Consider the following 17,361-nt stretch of genomic DNA (forward strand, 5'->3'; position numbering starts at 1 on the left):
TTCGATGATGTTTGCTTATATACTACATAAAGGTAATATTTTCTTTGTAACTATGAACACCACGGGAGAAAGTATGATGATACAAAGTAATCATGGAATTCAGAAACCTAATATCTGAACATAACAGTCAGACCCAGAGGTCACAATTTCGCAGTTGTGTGTGTATTGTAGCTTTCCAACATGTTCACTTGGCTGCTATGTCTGAACAAAAGCCTGCTTTGCGTGTTTTTGCTGCTGTATTATTTGATTGTGCCAAGCGCGTTAGTGACTGAGCGAGTAACTTCTACAGCGTGCCAATTGGTTAGTTAAGTGTCAGAGGCTAGTTGAGTGGCAGAGAGAATTTTATTTATTTTTTTTTTGACCACGCGCCACGCAGCGTTACCGTCTATAGTGGGCTGCATGGCGTATTCCAACAAGGTCGAGGGTTTGTTTATTTTCTATAGTGGATCTTTTTTACCTCATTTTCCTTATATTCTCACCTGTAAAGTTGTAGCAAAAGTGGTTATATAGATGAACTTTTTGTGATAGATGAGACCAATATTCAATATTACAGAAAAGAAAATGTATGGGCGAGTAAAATGTGGCACAGGAAATGAGAAACGACCCTCATAGTTTCCAAGTATTTTCGGATTGAAACTGCTTCATTTGATTTGCTTTTATCGCTGATTCAGCCCTCAATAGAGAAACAAATCACACCGTGGAGAGACGCAATTTCGGCAAATCAGAGGCTTGCAATGGACTTCAAGGTATATCTTGCTTTAGAATGTATTGCGTGCTATGTAGGTAGGCTACTGTAAATTATACATGTTTTCACTATCTGTATGTAATTTTCGTAACAAACTGTCTTGGGTACTTGCCCACAGGAGATTCCCAACAAACCAGCATTGCCTTCAATTTCCGTGTCGGGCGTACGATCATAACTAGAATTCTTACTGAAACTTGCAAAGCAATTTGTGAAGTTTTGCAGCCTCATTTGAATATGTCGTCATTAGGAAGAATGGCATGCCATAGCTTCCGATTTTGAACGCCAATGGAACTTCCCCGTGTGTGTTGTTCCTATTGACGGAAGGCATGTTATGATTCAGGTTCAGAGTTTTACAACTACAAGGGGGCACTTCAGCATTGTTTTGATGGCTTGCTAATTACCAGTTTTTCTGTGAGCAATTTGGTTTATGTAAATACGCTACTCTCATCCAGTGTATTTAATTACGTCACGTCTACTCTGAATATGTCGAAAAGTTTTTTGTTTTGTGAGTTTGGTTTGTTTCGTTTTGTAATAGGCTATGTATGATACGTGATTTACGTACATGTTATGAAACGCAACAAATCAATGTTTTTTTTATATGTTGCTCCGAATCGGATTTAGTCATCGCGAGTACCGTCATTACCATTTCATTAATATTATGTAGTTTGATTGTTAGGCTATTGGCTATATAACTACTAATTAACAATAAAACAATGACGCACTTCACTTGTAACTGGCTGTTGTGCGTTGCGCCCATAATCTTTTCTGTTATTTTTGGATAGTAGTTTAGAATATGTTGTATCTCTGTTTAGGATTTCGGACTTATTATCAATTCACAGAAAGTTGAACTTTTTGAGTAGGCTATAACAAAAACTATTGCATAGTCAAGAAGGTATTCTGGTCTTGGCACAGCCACAGGCATCTTGATGAACTGTTTTAGATACTGCTGGCACATGTTCCTCAGCTTACAAGTGTTGACTGAAATAGCTTTAGTTTTATTTTTGCTTTTCAAAAATAATGCTTGACTTTAAATTTTATGTTAGTGCTGTAACATAGAATTTAATCTAGAAATGTTTTTTTGTGGCAGAATCTCCACATGCATGGTATAAAAAAAATTATCCAAGATGGATGGTGATGGAAACCAAATAGAGTCACTTACATCTGATGAGTTGTCAAGTGAAATAGACACAGACAGTCCTGTTATTGTGGATGGTGAAGATGAAGAGGCAGTGGATGGTGAAGATGAAGAGGCAGTAGATGAGGAGGAGTCTGAAAAGTGGCACCAAGAATTGGAGGATGTGCTTGCAGAGGGGTTTGCAGATCAAGGAATAATTAAGAGTGTTTGCAAATGCCGCAGCATTCCTCATAAGTTTAGGTGATTTTTTTTTCTGTAATTGCTTTTCCATGTCTGAATGCTATCAATGCCGTACATTTATGTTTATTTTAAAAAAGTGCAACTTAACCAGTATAATTATGATAAGGGGAGGTTAATTTCTATTTACTCCACTGCCATGTTCCATAGTTTTGATTAAATAAAAATTGCTTGTCAGTATTTGTGAGTCTTTTCATGCTTAAAACTCCACATACTACTTTACTGTTTTAGATCAAGGGTATGGAAAATATGCCTAAATGTAGCAAGTCGTGGTGATTCCATGGCATCATGGGATGGTAAACTTGACCTTGCCAACCAATCAGAACTCCGTGAGGACTGCATGACAGAAGTAGAAGCACTTTTCTCTGAACAACCAGAACTGGAAATAGATGGACTTGAACAGGCCAAGTGCATTGATGATGCAGTGTCTGTTATTACTTTCTACTGCAAATGCAGAGCCATAAAGTACACAAGAGGAAATGGATTTGTAAGGGTACTTAAACCACTCCTAGGACTTGATCTCACTCGAGCTGACTTGTACAACTGCTTTTATGCCATGATGTCGCGCTATGTCCCTAGAGTTGACCTTTCAACAGGAGTTTCCAATGCACCATACAACTTGTTGAGGCTACTGCTGCTCTATCATGACCCAGAGATGTGCAGTCGATTAGACACAAACAAGATCCTGATGGAGTCATTTTCCAATGCCTGGTTCACCTCTCTTTTTTCTTCCCATTGCACAACTGCGGTGGTTTCAGCCATATGGGACATTTACTTACAAATTTCCGACCCATTTTTCATCCTTTATCTTGCACTGGTCATACTTCTAAATGCCAAAGAGCAGGTATGTTTTTAAAAAAATATAAAAAATTTGGTTGCTAATGCCAAGTAAACTTACGTATTTGTTTACCACCAGATCATGACCACAGATATTGGAAGCAACAATAAGTCTGAAATTATTGACAGTCTTATCAATGCCCCATCAGTGCTCACTGTTGAAGATGTCAATGACTTTTGCCTCCTTGCTTCATATTACAACGACCGCACACCATCTTCCTTTAGGAGGGAGCTTGGTGGGTGCTTTTACAGTGGAACTATGGTTGTAAGCGCCTCTAAAGTGGACTCAATTGCATCAGACTTGGCTCAAGCATTTTGTTTAAAGGTGAATACAGATTTTTTATTTTGCATGGTTAGAGGCAAGTAATAACAAAAATCTGACAAACTATTGTCATTATTTGGATAGATATTAACTATCTCTGACAAGAACATTTGGTTTTTGTTGAGCAGGTATCGATTCCAGAGTTGTTACTTTCCAGCCAACCGTCACATGGTGCACTATCAGATGAAGAAGGGCCTAAAATTAGGTTCTTTGTGGTTGATTGTCGACCAGCGCAAGAGTAAGTGCATAGTTTTAAATGGTTATAATTTTATTATGAAGGATGTTTGTAAAGCCCAATTCCATGCCTTTTTAGGTACAACAGGGGCCATTTGTTGACAGCATTTCATTTGGATGCAACACTGATGCTGAAAGAGCCGTCAGAATTTGACACGGTTTTGTCTTCCTTGTTTGCTGCTCAGCAACAAGCTATTCAGGCTAAGTCTGCTGCCGGGGGAGAGCACCTATGCTTTGTTGGTATGTTGGCATCATAATACCCTTGGGGCTATAGCAAAAGCACACAATAATTATAAATTATGTCATGTCCACCTTTGTAAAAACAGGGTAAACACTAGTAATTAAATAGTTGTAGAGTCAAGGTCAAGTTATTCAATTGTCATTGCAGACAACTCATACCTTTGTCTCTCTTCGAGAATACTTTTTAACAGATATTGCCAAAACAAGATATATTGGTTGTTGATTGTGCTGTTTTCATATTGTGTACAGTTACCTTTTGTCTTTAACATTGTATGTATTGATTGACTCATGTAGCACACAAATAATGCCGAATAAAAACAAACAGGGTCATTCTCTTTGCAGGAAGTGGCAATGAAGAAGATGACCAATACATGTACATGGTGGTTGCCAACTTGCTGCAAAAGCACCAAACTTATGTTAGCCTTGCCAGAGGAGGCTATGCAATGCTAATAGCATATTTGGCTGATGTTGGAATAGATCTCTCAGAATGGATTGTGGGTGCAGAATGTGATAAACCGACAACAAAAGGAAAGTCTGGTAGGTTACAAAAAGTTAAGATCAGGGGCGCACAACCCTTTTATTATTGCTGGCCGCATCACATAGAATTTCAAAAACGGCCCACAGTGGGTCCAAACTGACAATTTCACATTTACCAGTGCTTAAAAGTGTAATGAAATGTTACATTTTACAATTTTTCTAAAATCATCCTTTTACAATAAAAACTGGACAATTTCATAAGCCAAACATCCAGGAAAACTTAAAAAAAATCCATTACTAAAATGTGTTAATTTGCAGATGCAGCATCAACTGCAGAAGGTAGATCACAAGGCATGCAGGTTCTTGTGAAGAAAATGGCAGGATCATTTTTCGAAAAGTCTGTCCACCTCAAGGATAAAGTAACTCGTTTCATTGAGAATGTTGACGATGATTGGTCGGGTGAAGAAAGGTTGGTGGATTCAAATGTGTTATGAATTAAATTCTGAACATAAAAATATTTTCTAATAGTGCATGACGATAAAACACAGTACAACAATTTGCAATGAACGTATATTATTGCCATGTAACCATTTTGCGCTTTGCTGAGAGAAAAATATTCTAGCCCAGTTTTTTCCTACCTGCCCTTGTGATTTTAAAATGTGACATTATTGCCACAATAAAACATATTTACATGCGTACAATGATTGCATGTGGTACTTACGAGTAACACACAAGTCGATCCGCCGCAGTCTTATACATTCAGCATTCATAGGTGTCACCGTTTTTCTAAACAATCACGCAGGCACATACAACCGACGGACAAGAGCAAACCGTACCGCGGCACCAACTCCGTCTTCAGCATCGATGATGAGAACGATCACGATGACGAATCGGATCAACTTCTTAAAGAGCACGCGATCGATGACCTCCGTACTTGGACGTCTCGTTCGGATGTCAAGCATTGTTATGAATGCCAGTCAGTGAATCCTGACGGCCAACTTTTCCCGGCTTACCTGGCAATTACTGACGACCAGATGATCTGTCTCATGGTTGTGAAAGGACGAAAAGAACGCCGGAAAACGCAACAGACTTGGGTGCAGGCCAAGGCCCCGCGGCTGCTGCGTGCCATCGTCAAAATCACCTCCCGAAGGTCCTTTCCAGAGCTGATCTCTTTCAAATTCGGGGACCCAGAGGCCCCAGAAACCGATCTTGATCCACCTGTAGTAGCTTCGGACCGATACATTTTACCCGACGCCGGCACCGCCACCAAAAACATCAAGTACATGATCATCGAAGCTGAGAAGAGACGCAAGGCGAAACAGAGTGAATCAGTAGGGACGGAAGAAGCCTCACACAGCGCCACGTCGTCATAATTTTTCGACGTTATGTGCATTGCCCGACATGTGTTTGTTAAATAATATACACGGGCCCACTCCCAAAGTGCAATTTTAAACGGCTTCGCTTGCGTCCTGCGGTCCTTTCCGTATTAATTTGTCGCGTGTGTATATATGCATATTATTTGTTGTTTATACAAACATCTACTTTTAGCGCTCCTATACGCCTAGTGTCCTGTGAACAGACAGTAAAAGATTGGTGCTACATGTACAAATGTTCTTATTGCCCGTTAACTTTCAAACTGGCCGTCCAGGCTGAAGATAATTTTGCAGCATGTCACAGTACGGGCGTTTTTTTGCTTTAGTCCACGCAATTGCCCCCACAGTGACTTGAGAATACAAGTTATTTTCACAGCTTGTTCCTCATCGATGTGTTTTTTTATTAAATTGTGAAGGCCCCAGTAAAGTTCCCAGTTCCAAATTCCGGATAGTTATCAATCGAATCCGGCCGGATAATTTGGATCCGGCAGTTTGTTAACAACGATTCGTGTATTTTATCAGTATGGCAAAAATGTGTGATTGCCAAACAGAATGCCATGTTAAGGTTAGCTAATTAAAAGTGGAAAAAATAAACGTGGGCATTTATTAATATGGTATAACACGTCACGAAAAACCTTAATAACAAACAACAGAAAAATCGGTAGTCGGCGAGTATCACAGACTGGGTCCCTGGATCCGGCGCAAGACATCACTAGAAGGCTGTATTTCCATGGAAGAAAGTTTCTTGGTCGGGAAATGCCATTCTTGCGTAACAGAGTATAATTGTGTGCAACAATGCAACGGACTATGCACGGGTGCCAGTGTTTTGAATAAGCACAGATGTACAGGCTGTTGCCAGGGCGATTTTCAGTTTAGTATGGTTTTCAGAGTGTTTATAGTCATACAGTTAATTGATAGAGGGTGCTGTTGATTAAAAACTGCCGATGTTTTGAGGTTTGTTTTGTGAAAAAAATTAATCACAGAAAGTACCATTCATTTGCAATTAAGCGATGTCACCAACCCTCCCCTACACAATGCATTCACAATTAGATGTCTTGTAACTGTTTTTGGGGGGCCCCAGGGCTGTTTGTACCCTCATAGGACTGGCAGTTTCGCGGCAAGCCTGTTCAAAACCTCACCATGTGCTGTCTTAATGTAGCAGCAATCAATTTTTTTACTGTTGAGCAACAGTAGATGTCCCCCTTTATTGAGTCATAAGACCCAGCGATTAAAACAAGAGAAACTGTCACCAGGTACATGAAGGTGTAACATACGTCACAGAAACCAGTGCTTGAATTGCGTAATGTTTTGCGCGCAGCTTTGCACATCTACTGCATAATCCCATAATGTGACCCAAATGATTTAGCCATCGAATATTCTCGAGTAAAGTGATTCATTTAACATCCTGTTTACCACATAAAATGTTCTGCTGTGCTTAGGTCACATCGCACCTATGTTCTTGTATTTTATTACTTCGAGCGGTTCGTGATATCACGTGACATTATTGACCAATCAGCGCTTAGTATGGAGAGCTAAAAACAGCCCAGTGTCTACCTGTAAAGTCACTTCAAGTCTATTCCATTCGATTCTACTTGTTCTATCGTATTACTGTTACACTGCTATTATTACTGAGACTCTACAAGCTATTCGCCGGCTTGGGATTTGTTCCCACAGCCTGATAATAAACTGTTTATTCGGATACAACGGTTTGCTGGTGAGGTTCTAAACAAAGGCAATTGACCTCCCAAACTCAATTTTTAGGATTTAATTGCGATAAGGCCTTAAGGCTGGATTAAGTTGGCAACTTGTTTTTGTAGCTGCGTGTGGCATCTCAAACTAATCTGTATTTCTGCACATAAATAATCCACGGGTTGGTGGTGGGGAACTACTGTCTTAATTTTTTTTGGCAGATAAAGGTCATATTTTTTCTGAAGAAAGTTTACAAAGTAATCAGTGACCCATTACAAAACATGCATCAGATGGTTGGTAGAATGAGCACAAACGCGTTTGCAGTGCATTGCTGGGCAGTATGAAATGGGTGGTGTAAAAAGAATGATGAAAAAGGTTTCTGCGAATTTTACAAAAAAGTTCACTCATTTGAGAAAGACCTACCTTTTCCTCAACCCGGTTGTTTATTTCGGCAACGTTATTAGGTGTTTAAGGAAGATCTACAGAATCTTGTCGTGTAGCCTATCAATGTAGGCCTATCCACATATTTTTTTTCAATTTAGAATATAGGTATGTGCCTTACAGGAGTTACAAGCTTTTGTTTTCAAAAACAGCCGGAGGTGGTCATACACCACCGATTCCCAACCTTTTCTCAGCCGGCGACACACTTTTAAGGACAATTTGCTTTGGCTAACCATTTTAAGGTACTGCGGCAAATTTAGACCAATTCCTTCCAATAAATGGCTGTTTTGATGAAGGACTTTACTACGCGAGTTCACACGAACTGTGGACTTGAATTATCACCATTGGTAACATGCTTCGCGACCTTCTAAACTACACACCTGGTGTTTGCCATACGGAGTCTTTATAGCAAACCCACACATTGTTGTTCATAAATGCTGATAAACCTAAGCCCTTATACGCGCCGTTTATACGCACAACTCCCTCCATGTTCTCATATTGGTGAAAAAATGTCCTCAAACTTCGCCATACCAGCTAACCTTTTAACATGCCGTGAATGTTATGGACTCGCTACTCGAAGAGAATATATTGCAATACGGCGAAAAGTAACAACGTAAAATTAAAGTCTACATTCTGAGTAAAAGTCGGTAGTAACATTAACAAGTGGTGAAAGAGGGGTCGAAGGACGGAGGAAAAGCCCACGAAGTCAAAGCACCTCTTGACTCTTTCGTACACATCGGGCAACGTTTTCCTTAAACTTGGGCATGTCTTCGCGAAACTCTTTCTGCAAAACAACAAAAGTATCAACGCAATGTCAGTCGATTCAATGCAAATCACGCGCAGGGCTTTTAATTTTTTGTTGTTTCTGGATTCTAATCCAAATAAGGCTATTACCGGCCCGCCTGATTTGACCCCCAAAACAAAAGACAGTTGCTTACACCGCACTATATCCGATCTCAGTTTAATTGAGACGTAATTACATTTTGGGCTTTTCTGTTATTTTTTCTTATCTAGATCCTGTTTTATTGCCCGGCACAAGTAGTCCATGGAATACTCATATATATGTGGCTTTGTGAATAATGCTTGGTAGGCCACCATTTTCACAATGTCAAAAGGTATCTCGAAACGCAAAACCGACCGAAAATACGGAAATGTGAGACAGGGTAACGCGTAGAACACGTATTTTTGGTAGTAAAAATGCCGGCTCGAAAACATTCACATGTTTCCAGAAGGAACCTGTGCCATCATCAAAAAATGTAGATGATATGCACTGATTAAAGCATATGTTTACGTGGCAGGTCCAATAACATGTCAATGTTAACGGTTTTGGGACAAGTCTTCTCATAATTCCAAACCGTGAATGGTGTTTATACAAATCTTGTTTTCTTGAAACTATTTCATGCGGATGAACATTTGGCTGAAAATAAAATACTTACTGCAGCATCCACGTTGACGGGCGACTCGTCATTGGGTTCACAAACCATGCTGATGACGCTTAGCTGAAGCCAAACAATCTAGTGTTAGATGGTTAATAACATAAAGCCGTTTCCTGTTATTCGCGTTTGTGGAAGGTTTACAACTTGTGGTGCCATGGATGCAACAAACTCTCATTACAAAAACTTCATACAAGGTTAGAAGCATGATGGTTTTTTTGAACAAGTTTCACCATTTTACATTGAAGGCTTGCTATTTTATGATGTTAAAGTTCTTTCTGACAGCAATTGCTTTTGATGGAGTACTCACCAGGATGGTTTCAACAGTGTGAACTGGAAGCCACCTTTCTTCAGCACGCTCGTAGCCATATTTATCCTCACCAGGTTCATGCAAAATTGAAATGCACACTGATCCATCCTTTGCAACTATTAGTACAGCATATATTGTGATCAACATATCTTATGTTTTACAAGGATCCTCTAAGTTAACCTAGGAATATATATAGCTGTCTACTTTCACCAAGAGTAACAAAGTTGCATCAACAGGAATTTGGTTACTTGTTAGTATACACACCATTTGGGTGCCATATTTCTGAAATGAATTTCATTTTGGGAGGTTTCTGTGGGTAGTCCTCAGGAAAGATTAGGTGGGCTTTGAAATATCCACCAACACTGCAATTGTTTACAACATGTTATTGTTTGTACAAGCAAATGCAATATTTGGACATTGAAAACAGTGTCGTATAAATGCATTGTTTATTTTCCACTTGCACAGCAATCCAAAGGAAAAATACATCAAACCACTTTTAACAAATATTCTGCGTGATTGTTCATCAAAACATTCTTGTACTTACTAAGGTGAACCCACTGGGCCGATAATCAATATTTCCCATTTAAAAAGATTTTCATCGTCCACCAGGCCTGCACTGAAGCCCTCTACTGGCCGTTTATTAAGATCTACATACGGAAAAATAAAACCTGCCACAAATTTGTATAACGATGCTTGCTTGATCAAAATAGTTTCTAATTATTTATTTTGGTGGCTGCAAGTATTTTCAGGTAAATTGATACTAATTAAGGCCATATTCTAACATGAAAATGTTTGCATGTGCACTTTATAAAAATGAATTTGGTAAAGGTATGTAGATAATATGTATGGGTAAAATATTTTTTTACATTTTAAAGGTTCATTACCTTTAAGCTGTCTCTTTAGAAGCAACGCAGCCTGGTCCGCAGCCATGTTTACAAGACACCAATCAACCACAAATATTAGAATTAACACACACAACAAACTTTATTTCAGATCCTGAAAAATGTTTGAAGCAAATACTCTAAATAGTTAATTACGCCCTGATTTAGCACATTTCCAACAACATATCAATACAACATCAAACTGCCTTTATAGTGTACTAAAATCATACCTTTGTCCCTCTTGTGCTGTTTTCATGTTGTGTTCAGTCACCTTTTGTCTTCAACATTGTATGTATTGATTGACTCATGTAGCACACAAATAATGCTGAATAAGAACAAACAGGGTCATTCTCTTCACAGGAAGTGGCATGAACAAAAATGACCAATACATGTACATGGTGGTTGCCAACTTGCTGTAAAAGCACCAAACTAATGTTAGCCTTGCCAGAGGAGGCTATGCAATGCTAATAGCATATTTGGCTGATTTTGGAATAGACGAGTTTGTTGGAACCCAAATTATTTTTTTCCAATTCGGCTGATTTCAATTTATTAGCTATTTGCCTTAGTCCTTTATTTTCTGTTTCATCATTTACATTTTCTTTTTTTGTATGAGTAAACAGTAATTTAACAATTTCTCAAATTTAACATAAATTTAGTTACAAAAAATCTATTATCAGAATGTGTTAATTTGCGGAGGCAACATCAACTGCAGAAGGTAGGTACCAAGGCATGGGAGAATTCTTTTTCAAAATGTCTGTCCACCTTGAGGATAAAGTAACTCGCTTCATTGAGAATGTTGATAATGATTGGTCAGGGGAGGAAAGGTGGTTGGATTCAAATGTATGTTCCAAAAACTAAATTCAAAACATAAAACATGTTCCATAGGATATAACAGTAAAAAAACAGCACAACAAATTCTAGTTAACATTATTGCCATGTAACCATTTTGCACTTTGTTTCTCCCCCTTTTTTTTCCAACTGCCCTTGTGATTTTAAAATAAGGTATTATTGTGCCACAATGAAGCATATTTCCATGCACATAATGATTGAATGTGGTACTTACGAACAAGAGCCATGTCGCCACAGTCTTGCAGATTTTTTGAAGGAAAAATATAATCAGCATTCATAGGTGTCACCGTTTTCACAAATGATCGCAAAGCAATCACGCAGGCACATAACCGAAAGACGAGAGCATGATCGATCGATGACCTCCGTACTTCGTTGTCTCGTTTGGATGCCAAGCAAGTATTGCTATGAATGCCAGCTAGTGAATCCTGACGGCCAACTTTTCCTGGCTAACCTGGCAATTACAGACGACCAGATAATCTTTATGAAAGGGCGGAAAGAACGCCGGAAAACGCCTTGGGTGCAGGCCCCAGATTGGAAAGTTCGTTATTTGCGCGTAGGATTTTTTTCGGCGATCGTCAATTGCGCGGACGATCGCAACGTTTTTCGTATGTTAATGCATTAGCTAATTTTTCTTGCGCTGATTATCGGTAAATTTTTGTAAAAGTGCGACAGTTTTTTCCAATCCAGTGCAGGCTGCTGCGTGCCATCGTCAAATCACCTCCCGGAGCTCTTTTTCCGAGCTAATCTCGTTCAAATTCGGGGACCCGGAGGCCCCAGAAACCGTAGCTTCGGACAGATACATTTTACCCGACGCTGGCACCTCCACCAAAAACATCTAGTACATGATCATCGAAGCTGAGAAAAGACGTACAAGCCGAAACAGAGTGTTCTAATTTTTCGACGTTGAGTGCTTTTCCCGACTTGTGTTTGTCGCTTGCGTCCTGCGGTCCTTTCTGTATTAATTTATCGCTTGTTTATAACATGCATATTATTTGTTGTTTATACAAACGTCTATATTTGTTGCGCCCCTTTTCACAGGCGCCGACTTTGGAATTCTTTCGGATATGTCAAATTATATGACGTCATAAAATGCCAAATATCTTTCTTGGCGCTAAAAAGGGTGCGACGTGTGAGACCCTATATAGGCTTGCAATTTACGAACTTCACGCAACGCAATTCTATCGCTGGACACTTTTTGCAAATGAACGCATGTTTATGTACGGAAAGACCGAATTCAGCATTAAACAAAGGGCCTTTCTTAATAGCAAAGAGAAATTCAAAAACAGTACAAGGAGATTTCTGACAGTAGATGAATTTAGACGACTTGTATTTCCTGTCCAGCAACTGTACGTGCTGACAGTTTTGCCGTTAAATTAGTGCCTCTAGATTTCGCAGACGCAACGATATTTGTCAGCTTAAATAAGGTTCGGTCCTAACGTGAGGGCTTACTTCGAGCATAATAGTTATTATTACGTACAATGTGGTAAACATCATGCTAAGCAGTGTACACAAGCAATCTCTGGTGTAGCGGCAAATTGGGCCTCGTGGTATTATTTTTGGTAAAGCAAGCAATAAACATCTCGTTGTTACGCTCCAAGGTTATGATGCGTTTCTGAACAGCGATTTGTACTGGATTGACTATTAACAGTTAATGGTGTAAAACTCGCAGCATGAAGTACGTTGAGAAACTCTTCATTGATTAAAGATGAGATCAAGCTCGATCTTTCGTACTGGTGTCGCTTGTATCTTCAGACAGCAGGGATTTAAGCCGGTTGAGTATTGCATCAGAATTTTGCAAAAAAAATACCAATGACAGAAAATCGTAAAACCCATCGTGCTTGGACACAAAGGTCGTAATAGAGGATTGCAAGGTTTGTCTTCAAGATTAAACGATTCAATACTCGACAAACGTTTCGGCGATGACTTGATAAAATTGACAACCGCGGCCAGCAGATAAAGATTGCTTCCCTTCTTTCGTACATTAAAATGCCTCTTGCACCACAAGGTTAATTTGATTACCTGCACTATGAACGTAAAGCATCCCCAAAAAAGCTTGTTGAAATCTTGTCTTAACACCAGAGATTTTGCCGCTTATGTTAGCGGCTCCATCATAGGCCTGATCACGACAATTACCCAGATCTAAGCCATGAAAATCGAGACTTCAGACGCGTTTGAGTAGACGCATCGGCTTTGGGACATTCTGTCACGCCAAAACTAACTTCATGGACGCCATACGCAACATCTACAAAACAGACGCATGTTCTCATTTGTTGTTTTGTTCAAATGTATGTTGTCTCATCAACCATAATGCTATATATACCATTTAGAGGACGTAATGGAGTCGATTAGACTTTGTAAAATTGGACTTAATGTAACTGACAACATTTCATTCTGAAATATCGTGACATTTTGCGACTTACGTTTTATCCAGTCATGCACTCTAGTATTGTACTTCCCCAACAGTTGCAGTACTTGAAACAAGTTTGAAGATACATCTTCACCATCACGCAATGCAAGACCCTGGCGCCCGAGGTACAAAACGCTGTCAAAAATAGCCTCCAGAGCTGTTCGGTTTTCCTGTAAGTTCTCGCTGTTTTGTCCGAGCAGACGACAAGCAGAATCTTTTTGATCTGCTGCTATATCAATGCAACACGCTCCTTATGAACAAGCCGGTCGTTGTGTTTTCTAATCGACACCGTCTCCAATTACAAAACCAGTTGTTGACCATACAGAACAGCCATGAGATTTATTAAAACGATTTGTTTTGATGCTTATGCAACCATTTTCTGCTGGCCATTTCACAATTCCAATAACACGAACAATCACCTGGTTGTGAGACAATAACCAGCACGACGGAGCTTTAATGACGTTTGTTATCTTTGCTGAAAAACTTGAAACTAAAAGTTCAAGAGAATTTGTCAACAGTTAATGACGCACGACGAACGTTGGTCAGAATATCGGGTATGATTTTCATCTTTGTTGGAGATACAAGCCTATTAATTGTTTTTTGAAAAAAAGGAAAATGGTAGGTGATTTACCGACACCACGGATTCCCAACCCTTTTTTAGCCAGCGACACACTTTCAAAGACAATTTGCTTTGGCTAACCACCCAAGATACTGCTTTGTTTCTATGTAGAGGAATTTTTAATGAGTGACTTGTCAAAGCACGAAGTTTAATTATCCCTATGGTCACATGCTTCGCGGCCTTTTTACCTGCACACCTGGTGTTCGCCATACGGTGTCTTTGCGGCCATCCTGCACACTGTTGTTCATAAATGCTGATAAACCTTAACCACCATAAAAAAGCCGAGCACGGGCCCTTACATGCATCGTTTATGCGGATAACTCCCTGCATGTTCTCATACTGGTGGAAACAGGTTCAACAAACTTCCTAAACTTCGCCATACCATTTAACCTGTCAATTCATGCTGTGAATGTTATGGACTCGCTGTGGTGTTTAGGAAAAACAAATAAGTATGTACACGTTTCCGGGCGAGCTTACAAGTCGACAATAAATATCAAGACAGGAGAACACACGCGCGTGCGCAACACTCTTAAGAGAAAGTTCAACACGTCTGTACAAAAACAAAATCGGGTCGCAGCGACGAAGAGGCGTAAAAAGCGAAGTGTTGCGATTTTTCTTCATTCTTATGAAACAGGCCAATTTATAACTATCTTTTTGAGTGAGAGCGAAGTTGACAAGCGACCACTCGAAGAGAAAAAATTGCAATACGGCGCGAAGTAACAACGTAAAAATTGGCTGTTAAGCTTGACTCTGACAAGGTGAAATTTTCCGTTTACGTGAGTTGCTAGCAAATAGATATCTAGGTTATGAAAGCGCCGTCACCGTTATAACACCGTTAATGCTAACATGCATTCTGAGTAAAGGCCGGTTTCGTAGTAACATCAACAACAAGGCGTTTCAGGCAGTATGTGGTGAAAGGGGGTCTGAGGATGGAGGAAAATCCCACGAAGTTAAAGCGCCTCTTGGCTCTTTCGTACACATCGGGCAACGTTTTTCTTAAACTTTGGCATGTCTTCGCGAAACTGTTTCTGTAAAACAACAATAAAACGAAAGTATCAACGCAATGTCAATCGATGCAATGCAAATCACGCGCAGGGCTTTTTATTTTTTGTTATTTCTTGATTTTAATCCTTATTGGATTTCGTTTTCAAGAGAGTTACCACAATACAGGTTTACGAAACAAGGCTATTACCTGTATTACAAAAAAAACCTTACCAAAAGCTATAACTAGCAAGAGACTTTTGCAACATTTCGCGGAAGTAACATTGTTTGAATACGGAATAAATCATGCCAAGCACAAGATCACGTATCTGGATGGCAGAACAGACCGAAAATAAGGAAACGTATGGCAGGGTTATATAGTGATTCGTAGAACACGTATTTCTGACAGCAAAAGCCAGTCCACAATGCAGTTAACGTTTACATGTTCCCAGAAAGAACCTGTGCCATTATCAACAAAATGCAGATGATAACGTAGTGATTATGGTATACCCAATAACATGTCAATGTTAACGGTGAATGGTGTTTATACAAATCTTGTCCTTCTGAAACTATTTCATGCCGATGAACTTTAGGATGGAAATGTAATACTTACTGCAGCATCCACGTTGGCAGGCGACTCGTCGTTGGGATCACAAAGCATGCTGATGACGCTTACCTGAAACCAAACGATCTAGTGTTAGATTCTAGTGTTGAACAACACACAGTCGTTTCCTGCTATCCACGTTTGTGGGAGGTTTACAACTTGTGGTGCCATGGATGCAACAAACTCTCTTTACAAAAACTTCACACAAGGTTGAAGCATGATGGTTTTTATGAACAAGGGTCACCATTTTACATTGCTTTTAATGGAGCACTCACCATAATGGTTTCAACAGTGTGAACTGGAAGCCACCTCTCGGCAGCAGTCTCGTAACCATATTTATCATCGCCAGGTTCATGTAAAATGGAAATGCACACTGATCCATCCTTTGCAACTACAAGTACAGGGTTTATTGTGATCGACAAATACTATGTTTTGCAAGGATCCCCTTAGTTAACCTAGGAATATGTAGCTGTCTACTTTCACTTTCAACAAAAGAGTAAAACCTTGTAAAAAAAGTTGCATCAACAGGAATTTGGTTACTTGTTAGTATACACACCATTTGGGTGCCATGTTTCCGATATGAATTTCATTTTAGGAGGTTTCTGTGGGTAGTCCTCAGGAAATGTTAGGTGGGCTTTGAAATATCCACCATCACTGCAATTGTTTACAACATGTTATTGTTTGTACGACAAGCAAATGCAAGTTTGTTGGAAGTTATCCTGTTTAGCTTGAGTTCGACCGGTGTAGTGCAGATAGCGGTCAAGTGATAACAATATTGGGACATTGAAAACAGTGTCATATAAATGCATTGTTTATTTTCCATTTGCCCAGCAACCCAAATACATTAAACCACTTTAAATGAATACTCTGCATTATTGTTTATGAAAACATTCTTGTACTTACTAAAGTGAATCCACTGGTCCCATAATAATTACTTCCCATTTAAAAATATCCTCTTCGTCCACCAAGCCTGCACTGAAGCCTTCTACTGGACGTTTGTTAAGTTCTACATGCACAAAAAAGCTTGCTCTTTAATCTGTCACAAATTTATTTGCTTGATCAAAATAGTTTTTGATAAATTATTTTTGTGGCTGCAAGTATTTTCAGGTAAATGTTACAAAATTTGGTAAAGGTATATATATGTATGGGGGGAATATTTTTTACATAATAATGGAAACAATTGAAGGGTTCATTACCAGCAAGCTGTTTCCTCAGAAGCAACACAGACTGGGATACAGCCATGTTTACAAGACACCAGTCAACCACAAATATTAGGATTACCACACACAACAAACTTTATTTCTGATCCTGAAAAATATTTGAAGCACACAACTGTAACAAAATAAAGAAATCAGTATCAACCTTCATAATGTACTAAAAAATAGAAAAGTAGGCAGGTATAAATACTTTTATAATCTACTAGGTACAATGTTCAGTAACACACGGTGAAGATTTGAATGCTTTAGAAGCACTATGCACAACTGGCTTGAACCTTGCTTCGGTTGCAGTCTAGTCGTTAAACTCTCTGGGGATTATCCAACCTTTCG

General features: G+C 39.3%; 3 protein-coding genes across 3 annotated transcripts; 1 reads left to right on the top strand and 2 right to left on the bottom strand.

Annotated features, from left to right (window-relative positions):
- The first annotated feature begins 1,563 nt into the window (after positions 1-1,563).
- Positions 1,564-5,977, top strand: LOC145902234 (TBC1 domain family member 23-like). Its single transcript, XM_082990119.1, has 8 exons — positions 1,564-2,120; positions 2,349-2,961; positions 3,034-3,279; positions 3,405-3,514; positions 3,590-3,750; positions 4,093-4,287; positions 4,546-4,696; positions 5,030-5,977. The coding sequence occupies exons 1-8, from the start codon at positions 1,870-1,872 to the stop codon at positions 5,598-5,600; spliced, it is 2,298 nt and encodes a 765-aa protein (XP_082846245.1). The 5' UTR covers positions 1,564-1,869; the 3' UTR covers positions 5,601-5,977.
- A 2,459-nt stretch (positions 5,978-8,436) lies between these two features.
- Positions 8,437-11,800, bottom strand: LOC145901545 (ubiquitin-conjugating enzyme E2 G1-like). Its single transcript, XM_082989272.1, has 9 exons — positions 11,418-11,800; positions 11,078-11,208; positions 10,585-10,679; positions 10,358-10,469; positions 10,018-10,120; positions 9,738-9,835; positions 9,474-9,589; positions 9,167-9,229; positions 8,437-8,514 (listed from the first exon to the last, which is right to left on the bottom strand). The coding sequence occupies exons 4-9, from the start codon at positions 10,401-10,403 to the stop codon at positions 8,437-8,439; spliced, it is 504 nt and encodes a 167-aa protein (XP_082845398.1). The 5' UTR covers positions 10,404-10,469; positions 10,585-10,679; positions 11,078-11,208; positions 11,418-11,800.
- A 2,839-nt stretch (positions 11,801-14,639) lies between these two features.
- Positions 14,640-17,167, bottom strand: LOC145903941 (ubiquitin-conjugating enzyme E2 G1-like). The gene is made up of 6 exons (XM_082992137.1): positions 17,011-17,167; positions 16,718-16,820; positions 16,371-16,468; positions 16,090-16,205; positions 15,824-15,886; positions 14,640-15,257 (listed from the first exon to the last, which is right to left on the bottom strand). Exons 1-6 carry the CDS (start codon positions 17,054-17,056, stop codon positions 15,180-15,182), a joined length of 504 nt encoding a protein of 167 aa, XP_082848263.1. The 5' UTR covers positions 17,057-17,167; the 3' UTR covers positions 14,640-15,179.
- Positions 17,168-17,361: the final 194 nt, after the last annotated feature.

The sequence above is a fragment of the Ascidia mentula genome, chromosome 5 (assembly GCF_947561715.1).
Source record: "Ascidia mentula chromosome 5, kaAscMent1.1, whole genome shotgun sequence".
Lineage (NCBI taxonomy): Eukaryota > Metazoa > Chordata > Ascidiacea > Phlebobranchia > Ascidiidae > Ascidia > Ascidia mentula.